At 53.0% G+C, this 9,479-nt stretch overlaps 2 protein-coding genes across 4 annotated transcripts in view; both read left to right on the top strand.

Moving 5' to 3' along the window:
* Positions 1-5,506, top strand: part of ANKRD24 (ankyrin repeat domain 24) — a 19,107-nt gene extending 13,601 nt beyond the window's left edge. Inside the window, exons 18-21 of the mRNA XM_055083638.1 lie at positions 935-1,102; positions 4,545-4,670; positions 4,899-4,964; positions 5,165-5,506. Of these exons, the coding sequence (XP_054939613.1) occupies positions 935-1,102; positions 4,545-4,670; positions 4,899-4,964; positions 5,165-5,242 (438 nt within the window). The 3' untranslated portion in view covers positions 5,243-5,506. The remainder of the gene's footprint in view (positions 1-934; positions 1,103-4,544; positions 4,671-4,898; positions 4,965-5,164) is intronic.
* An 837-nt stretch (positions 5,507-6,343) lies between these two features.
* LOC102994902 (interleukin-27 subunit beta) lies at positions 6,344-9,309 on the top strand. Of its 3 annotated transcripts, none has more exons than XM_028487296.2 (3): positions 6,344-6,657; positions 7,283-7,403; positions 9,093-9,309. In XM_028487296.2, exons 1-3 carry the CDS (start codon positions 6,585-6,587, stop codon positions 9,277-9,279), a joined length of 381 nt encoding a protein of 126 aa, XP_028343097.1. In that variant the 5' UTR covers positions 6,344-6,584; the 3' UTR covers positions 9,280-9,309. The 3 variants fall into 3 exon arrangements, with proteins under 3 accessions (XP_028343097.1, XP_028343096.1, XP_028343095.1); XM_028487295.2 differs by having other exon boundaries at positions 7,280-7,403; XM_028487294.2 differs by lacking the exon at positions 6,344-6,657 and having other exon boundaries at positions 7,129-7,403.
* The last annotated feature ends 170 nt before the right edge of the window (positions 9,310-9,479 follow it).

Here is a 9,479-nt window from a genome sequence, read left to right as displayed (position 1 = left end):
CCTGCATTGGCAGGCGGGCTCTCAACCACTGTGCCACCAGGGAAGCCCCTTTTTTTTTTTTTTTTTTTTTTTTGGCTGCACTGCTTGCAGAGATCTTAGTTCCCCGACCAGGGATCTAACCTGTGCCCCCTGCAGTGGAAGTGTGGAGTCTTAACCACTGGACTGCCAGGGAAGCCCTATTTTCTAAATTTTACCTTCCTTCATGATCACTTCTTTTGTGGGTAAATTTTGCAAGTCTGATTTGACTCAGACGTAGTTTGTTTTTTTTTTTTAATTGTTAAGGTGTAGCCAGTCTGTACTAAGTGGAACATCTAATTATTATCCATTTTCCCTGACCTATTATTTCTATAAAGGCCAATGATCCCCCCAGGATCAATTTTTGCAAATCTAACACTGCTCCAATCTTGATATTTTTGTGAAAATGCAGTCATCAATTTTGGGGCATTTGTTTGCTTTTCATCCAGACTCTTCTGTTTTTCCTTCATTTCGTAAGAAATCTACAAACCTTCACACCACTGGCAGAGAAAAGAGCATTAGTTATATTGTAATAATAATGATAATAATGTTCATTATGTAATAATACTAACAACAACATCACAAACTTGAAGATAGCACTTACTGTGTGCCAAGCACCATTCTAAGTGTATTCCATGTATTTTCTCATTTTATCCTCACAATCACCCTGTGACGTGGAGGCTCTTATTATCCTCGTTTTACATATGAGCAAATTGAGACACAGAGAGCTTATGTCACTTGTCTAAGGACGCACAGCTTGGCAGAGTCAGAATGTTCATCGTGCCCAAAGAAATCCAGAACTTCCCTGAATCAAATTCCTTGAGGTCAAATGGGCTTGAATAGCCTCAGACCAAAATAGAAGGGTCAGAATCTTTGGGGTCCAGACGTCCTCAGGGTCACACATGGGTTTGGGCCGCAGGTGCAGCGGGAGGCGCTATTCATGAAGAGTGAACGGCACGCGGCGGAGGCCCAGCTGGCCACCGCAGAGCAGCAGCTGCGGGGGCTACGTACCGAGGCCGAGCGGGCACGCCAGGCCCAGAGCCGTGCCCAGGAGGCCCTGGAGAGCGCCAAGGAGAAGGACAAGAAGGTGGGTCCCCTTTTCTTGTGCTCAGTCAGGGGGCCCCTCACTCGACAGAGGTTGGAGGGAATCTAAGAATGTCCCGACTGAAAGAACCTTGGGAAATCAGCCCATTTTCCAGATGAGCAAACAGAGGCTCCAAGAGGCAAACTGAGTGTCTCGAAGTCACACAGCACCTCACTAGACAGTGGATGTGACCCCCAGAGCCCCACGTGCTTTAACACACAGAGAAACCCAGCCCCAACCTGCTGTGTGACCCTGGGCAAGTCACTTGACCTCTCTGAGCCCCAGTTTCCACCTCTGTAAAATGAAAATAAAATTGTGGTAGGGATTATGGTTTATTTGTAGCAGGGTTCCTCCCCCTCAGCACGAGTGACATTTGGGGCTAGGTTATTCTTTGCGGGAGACCATCCCGGGGCACTGTGGGGTGTGGGGCAGCATTCGCGGCCCCTACCCACTCGATATCAGGAGCACCCCCAGTGGTGACAAACACAGATGTCCCCAGATATTTCCTGGCATCCCCGGGAGGCAGGATCTCCCCTGGTTGAGAACCTCTGATCTATAGAAATAACAATAAAGCCCAGCATTTATTGAGTGCCTGCTGTTTGCTGGCACAGTTCAAACTTAATCACAGCAGCCTACCAAGGTGAGAAGTGTGATTCTCTTTACAGATGAGGAAACTGAGATTCAGAGGGGTTAAGTCATCTTCCCAAGATCTCCAGCAGGGAAAGGGTAGAGAAGGACCCAAACCCTGGCCTGTCTGACCCAGCCCCACCAGGCCAGGCTGCTTTCGGCCCTCCTGTTCTGTCTGTCTCCGCTGTCACTTTCCAGCCCTCCTGTTCTGTCTGTCTCCGCTGTCACTTTCCAGCCCTCCTGTTCTGTCTGTCTCCGCTGTCACTTTCCAGCCCTCCTGTTCTGTCTGTCTCCGCTGTCACTTTCCAGCAGCACAGGCTCCAGACGCGCAGGCTCAGCGTCCGTGGCTCACGGGCCCAGCCGCTCCACGGCATGTGGGATCCTCCCAGACCGGGGCACGAACCGGCATCCCCTGCATTGGCAGGCGGGCTCTCAACCACTGTGCCACCAGGGAAGCCCCTTTTTTTTTTTTTTTTTTTTTTTTGGCTGCACTGCTTGCAGAGATCTTAGTTCCCCGACCAGGGATCTAACCTGTGCCCCCTGCAGTGGAAGTGTGGAGTCTTAACCACTGGACTGCCAGGGAAGCCCTATTTTCTAAATTTTACCTTCCTTCATGATCACTTCTTTTGTGGGTAAATTTTGCAAGTCTGATTTGACTCAGACGTAGTTTGTTTTTTTTTTTTAATTGTTAAGGTGTAGCCAGTCTGTACTAAGTGGAACATCTAATTATTATCCATTTTCCCTGACCTATTATTTCTATAAAGGCCAATGATCCCCCCAGGATCAATTTTTGCAAATCTAACACTGCTCCAATCTTGATATTTTTGTGAAAATGCAGTCATCAATTTTGGGGCATTTGTTTGCTTTTCATCCAGACTCTTCTGTTTTTCCTTCATTTCGTAAGAAATCTACAAACCTTCACACCACTGGCAGAGAAAAGAGCATTAGTTATATTGTAATAATAATGATAATAATGTTCATTATGTAATAATACTAACAACAACATCACAAACTTGAAGATAGCACTTACTGTGTGCCAAGCACCATTCTAAGTGTATTCCATGTATTTTCTCATTTTATCCTCACAATCACCCTGTGACGTGGAGGCTCTTATTATCCTCGTTTTACATATGAGCAAATTGAGACACAGAGAGCTTATGTCACTTGTCTAAGGACGCACAGCTTGGCAGAGTCAGAATGTTCATCGTGCCCAAAGAAATCCAGAACTTCCCTGAATCAAATTCCTTGAGGTCAAATGGGCTTGAATAGCCTCAGACCAAAATAGAAGGGTCAGAATCTTTGGGGTCCAGACGTCCTCAGGGTCACACATGGGTTTGGGCCGCAGGTGCAGCGGGAGGCGCTATTCATGAAGAGTGAACGGCACGCGGCGGAGGCCCAGCTGGCCACCGCAGAGCAGCAGCTGCGGGGGCTACGTACCGAGGCCGAGCGGGCACGCCAGGCCCAGAGCCGTGCCCAGGAGGCCCTGGAGAGCGCCAAGGAGAAGGACAAGAAGGTGGGTCCCCTTTTCTTGTGCTCAGTCAGGGGGCCCCTCACTCGACAGAGGTTGGAGGGAATCTAAGAATGTCCCGACTGAAAGAACCTTGGGAAATCAGCCCATTTTCCAGATGAGCAAACAGAGGCTCCAAGAGGCAAACTGAGTGTCTCGAAGTCACACAGCACCTCACTAGACAGTGGATGTGACCCCCAGAGCCCCACGTGCTTTAACACACAGAGAAACCCAGCCCCAACCTGCTGTGTGACCCTGGGCAAGTCACTTGACCTCTCTGAGCCCCAGTTTCCACCTCTGTAAAATGAAAATAAAATTGTGGTAGGGATTATGGTTTATTTGTAGCAGGGTTCCTCCCCCTCAGCACGAGTGACATTTGGGGCTAGGTTATTCTTTGCGGGAGACCATCCCGGGGCACTGTGGGGTGTGGGGCAGCATTCGCGGCCCCTACCCACTCGATATCAGGAGCACCCCCAGTGGTGACAAACACAGATGTCCCCAGATATTTCCTGGCATCCCCGGGAGGCAGGATCTCCCCTGGTTGAGAACCTCTGATCTATAGAAATAACAATAAAGCCCAGCATTTATTGAGTGCCTGCTGTTTGCTGGCACAGTTCAAACTTAATCACAGCAGCCTACCAAGGTGAGAAGTGTGATTCTCTTTACAGATGAGGAAACTGAGATTCAGAGGGGTTAAGTCATCTTCCCAAGATCTCCAGCAGGGAAAGGGTAGAGAAGGACCCAAACCCTGGCCTGTCTGACCCAGCCCCACCAGGCCAGGCTGCTTTCGGCCCTCCTGTTCTGTCTGTCTCCGCTTTCACTTTCCAGCCCTCCTGTTCTGTCTGTCTCCGCTGTCACTTTCCAGCCCTCCTGTTCTGTCTGTCTCCGCTGTCACTTTCCGGGACTCCAAGATGCACAAGCGTTTTCTGTAAAGGGCCAGACGGTCAATGTTTTTGGCCTTACTTGGCCACGGCACTCAGCTCTGCCGCTGATGCAGGAACCGTAGACGCTGTGACAATGAATGGGTTTGGCCGTGCGCCAATAAAATTTTACGTTTGGCCATGGAAATGTGAATTTGGTTTAATTTGCACATGTCGTGAAATGTCATTCTTCTTCGGACTTCTTTCCCCTCAACCATTTAACATGTGGAAACCATGCTTAGCTAATGGGCCGGACTCAGCCTGCAGGGCAGAGTTTGCTAACCTCTAGGATGCCACTTTCCCTCCAAGGCCTTGTCCTTTGCCTGGAAAGGTCGCAGGCCCCCAGCCTCGGGCTCAGGGTGCTAGCTGACCCTCCCCTGATCCCACTTAGATCACAGAGCTCTCCAAGGAAGTCTTCAGTCTTAAGGAGGCACTGAAGGACCAGCCGGGAGCCCCAGGCTCCTCGGAGGTGGAGGCCCTTCGCGGCCAGGTGAAGGCTCTAAGGGAGCAGCTGGAGGTGAGAGCCTCGCCCACCCGCTGGGCACAGGGGTCCCAGGAGGGTGACGGGCAGGCGGGAGGTTGGGCACATGGGCCAGGCGTGGGAGGAAAACAGTTCAGTATTTTAGAAAGCAGCACTGTCACGCCGGCGCCTGCCATCAAAGTAGGGGCTCGGGGTGCAAAGGGGGCTTTCTGGCATATCTTGGAGGGGGTTCTGCTTTTCTGAGCGCCCTCCCCACACCCACAGGAAGCTGCCAGGGACCACAGTGCAGTGGTGGCCTTGTACAGGAGCCACCTCCTCTACGCCATTCAGGTGAGTCACCCTGGCTTTGGGTGCGCCACTGCTGCTCTCTGGGCCTCAGTGTCCCCATCTGTACAGTGGGACACTGGTCGAGGGAAGAGGTTCATGGCCTCCGGGGTGGGGGGTCGGGGAGGGGAATGGAGAAGCGTGGGGGGGTGGGGGCGGTGGGGAACGCCCAGGCTCTCTCCGCTTCTCTCCACCTCCCTCCCCAGGGTCAGATGGATGAAGATGTACAGCGGATTCTGAGTCAGATCCTGCAGATGCAGAGACTCCAGGCCCAGGGCCGCTGAGATCAGAGCACTGCCCTCCACCTTCCAGGCCCCGAGTCGGGGCTTCCAGACTCACGCTCTGACCATCCGCACTTGGAGACCAGCCTGGGCTCTTTCCCAACGATCCCTCACTGCCTCCACGGCCCCACTGGTCCCTGCATGCGCTGGTCAGTCTAGACCCTGGCCCTGACCGTGTACCCTTCCCTGCGCCGGAGGATCTGTGAGTCCCCTCCCTCGCGTCTGCTCTTATCATCAGACGCCACCCCAGGAATAAAAGCTCACGGAACAGAGGATGAAAGCATCGTGTGGCCTGATTGCTGGGCTCCCACTGCAAAGCGGGGAAGGGGCGGCCCAGAGCAGGGATTGGGGATTAGGGTGAGGAGAGTAAGGCGGGACTCAGTCCCCGAGAGGAACACGATGTTACTATGTTACTGCAATATCTTTTTTCTTTCTTTTTTTTTTGGCCACGCCACGCAGCATCTTAGCTCCCAGACCAGGGCTTGAACCGCGCCTCCTGCCTTGGATGCGCAAAGTCGTAACCACTGGACTGCCAGGGAAGTCCCCAGTTACTGCACTATTTTTAAAAGTCAGAACGGGTTCCTAAAAGTTCATGATTGACAAAATATGCAAATGTCAAATGAAGACAGAATCTGAGGTTGCCCGACTTACCTCACTGTCCTCACCCTAAGCCCGGCCCTGGTGGGAGTGTCCCACACCCTCCCACAGCCTCTTGGCCCCTGGGCCAACCCCCTGAAATCCCCTGGGGGTTCTTGGCTCTTTCCAGCTCGGGCAGGAAGGCAGCTCCGTGTCCAGCCTGTTTCCCAGGTTTCCTCAGCGTCCAGCAGTGGCTCTGCCTGTCCCCGGGCGTCCCAGGCCCTTGGAGAATGTCCACGGTTCGGGGCTGCCTTCCCAGAGCCTGGGTTTCTGCCTCTCTGTGGCCTGGAGCGTGGAATGTGGCTGGCGAGGGGGGGGTCCCCATCTCTGTGGTTGATGAGCAATCGGCGTCTTCTGTCGGTGCCAGCTGCTCTCTGTTCCTCCCCGCCCTCCCCGGCGTGCCCCCCTCCTCGCTGCAGCCGGAAGGAAGGCTTTTCTGGGAAAGGCCACGGGGTCACCACTTCTCCCTTTCGTGGCCTCCTCCTGCCCCCACCTTTGGGGCCTTCCGCACCCGAGCCTGGGGGTGGCCGGTGAAGGGACTGGGGGCTCCTCCTCCGGAGCCCCGTGAACCAGGCAGTGAGTCAGAAGGGGAAGGGGAAGTAGGGGGCCTCGACTGGGGGCTGGGCTTTCCCCTGGGTGGGACCTGAGTCCCTTGCCTGCCCGAGGGTGCTCCCTGCCCCAGCCCCTGAAAGCAGATCCCGCCTGAGCCATGGCCCCAAGACTTGTCCTGGTCCTCACCCTCACCTTCTGGGTGGGTTGCTCACTTTGCTGCGGGAGAGAAGGTATGTGGGGACCCGGGGGGGTAGGGGGAGCCAGGGCACAGGGACACTCCCTGAGGACTGGACTTTGTCTGCCGTGGAACATTCTGGGTGGGGTGGGAGCTCACACACCTTCTGTAATGACCACTGAGGGGAGGGGGTTACCATCCCATTGCATGGGTGGTGGAAACTGAGGCACAGCGAGGGCGAGAGCTACCCCAAAGGGACCGGGAAGTGGCAGCCACAGCCTGGAGGAAGGGAGGGTGGGAGAGAAAGAAATTTTCATTGTATCCATTCATTTCATGTGATTCAAAACAAAACCATCGCAAAGAGCGGGTCCGGTGAAGCATCTCCCTCCCACCAGAAATCCCCGCCAACCCTAGGTCCCCTCTGTGGCTCCTTCAACCTCAGTTTCCCCATCTGGAAAATGGGCTAATAGTTCCTGCCTTGGTGGGTTGTAGCGAGAGTGAGAGATGATGTAGGTGCCTTTCATTCATGTGCTCATTCATGCCACAAACCTTTATTAGGCTCCTAATGTGTGCCCAGCACTGGCTGGCAGTGAGGTGGGGGCCAAGCCACGGTAGGGCTTTGACAGTCCCGGGTGAATCAGAAGCTCACGCTCTCCCTCTCTCTCCGGGCCCCCCAGCAGCTCCCACCCAGCCCAGGGTGCGGTGCCAGGCCTCTAGGTACCCGATCGCAGTGGATTGCTCCTGGACCCTGCCGCCCACTCCAGACTCCTCCAGGCCCACGTCCTTCATTGCCACGTACAGGTCAGAGAGCGTGGAGGGCTTCCTGGGGATTCTACATCCGGGCTGACCCCCTAGGATCAGGGCAGCTGGGGACTTAGTGAGAGCCTGAACCCCTCAGAATTCTAGAGCACCACCAACCCTTAGAAATATACTCCCTAAAATATGTACTGCGAGCCACATGTGGAGGGTAAAATTTTCTAGAAGCCACATTTAAAAAAGAAAAAGAAATGGGTGACGTTGGCTTTAATATTTTATTTAAATAGTGTCTAAATATTCCAAATGTTTATCATTTAATATGATCGAATGCAATGTACTTTAACATGCTTATATACGATTCATATATTTAAACTTATACTATAAATTGATTTCATAGCATTTAATAGGATTATCGAAAGTATTATTTCAGCATGTAATCAATACTTTAAAAATTAATGAGAAATTTTGCTTTCGGTCTTGTTATACTAAGTCATGGAATTCCATGTGTGCTTTACACATGTGTCACACTTCAATTCAGATGCTAAACATTCAATCAGAAATTATTATTTTTTAAATAAATTTATGTATTTATTTTTGGCTGCTTTGGGTCTTCCCGTTGCTGCCCGCAGGCTTTCTCTAGTTGTGGTGAGCAGGGGCTACTCTTCATTGTGGTGAGCGGGCTTCCCATTGCAGTGGCTTCTCTTGTTGCGGAGCATGGGCTCTAGGTGCACGGTCTTCAGTAGTTGTGGCACGCGGGCTCAGTAGTTGTGGCGCACGGGCTTAGTTGCTCCGTGGCATGTGGGATCTTCCCGGACCAGGGCTCGAACCCGTGTCCCCTGCGTTGGCAGATGGATTCTTAACCACTGCGCCACCAGGGAAGCCCCCCAATCGGATATTCTTGATCTCTGATTAGATTTCATAACATTTGTGTTTGGAAAAGTAGATTCACACACCTGAGTTGTTCTGAGGAACTTTCCCACGCTTTCTGATAGGTGGAAACTTTTCATTCAGATTAGATGAAATAAATCAAAAAGTCCCACTCAGCTGCACTAGCCGCGCTTCATATCCACAGGGCAGAAGCAGAACGTTTTGGATGCTGTGGAAATTTCTGTGGACGGTGCTGAGCTCCAGGCTCTAGGGTCTGAAATCTTGGGGTGTCAGAACTCGAGAGAATTGGAATCGTATTATTTCGGATTCCAGAATCCGTGAATCGTAGACCTGGGAATGTTGGAATTCTAAGGCTGGAATGTTGACGTTCCAGAAAGCTTTATTTATTTATTTGAAAAACTGTATTATTATTATTATTACTTGGCTGTGCTGGGTCTTTGCTGTGGCATGCGGGTTCTCCTTCGCTGTGGTGCACAGGCTTCTCTCTAGTTGTGGCACATGGGGCTCAGGAGTTGTGGCGCGTGGGCTTAGTTGCCCCGCGGCATGTGGGATCTTAGCTCCCCGACCAGGGATCGAACCCGCGTCCCCTGAATTGGGAGGCAGATTCTTAACCACCGGACCGCCAGGGAAGTCCCCCGAGAAAGTGTTAGAATCCGGACCCTAGCATCTCCCTGTGGGGTTTTACCCCCGACCCTGGGTCCCCCGGGCTCTGTGATGTTGGAGTGAGGGGTCCCTAGGATCACACAGCCAAGAGCAGGACTCATCACCTGCTGTCCCTACGTGGGGTCCAGGGCACAGGGGGCCAGCAGGAAGTGCTGGGACCCTCACAGCGCACTCGGTGTCCAGGCTTGGCGTGGCAGCCCATGGGGAGAGCTGGCCCTGCCTCCAGCAGACACCAGAGGCCACCAGCTGTATCATCCCTGACATCCAGATGTTCTCCATGGTGCCCTATGTGCTCAACATCACGGCCGTCCACCCCCGGGGCGTCAGCAGCAGCTTCGTGCCGTTTGTCCCAGAGCACGTCAGTGAGTAGGGGCAGCGGTGGGGGTGTGGAGGGTCCCCCTTTCTCCCGCTTCTCCCCCCCAACACGCCCGCCTCTCACCTGTCAGGATGAGATCCTGTCCATCCCTCTCGGATCCTGTGGGCTCCACCTTCACAATTCAGCAAGAATCCGCCCACTTCTCCCCTCTCCTGAGCCCCTACTTGGTCCAACCTGCATCAGCGCCCACCTGG

This window comes from Physeter macrocephalus, unplaced genomic scaffold, assembly GCF_002837175.3.
Source record: "Physeter macrocephalus isolate SW-GA unplaced genomic scaffold, ASM283717v5 random_1493, whole genome shotgun sequence".
NCBI classification, from domain to species: domain Eukaryota; kingdom Metazoa; phylum Chordata; class Mammalia; order Artiodactyla; family Physeteridae; genus Physeter; species Physeter macrocephalus.
This window is presented reverse-complemented; position numbering and strand designations above follow the sequence as displayed.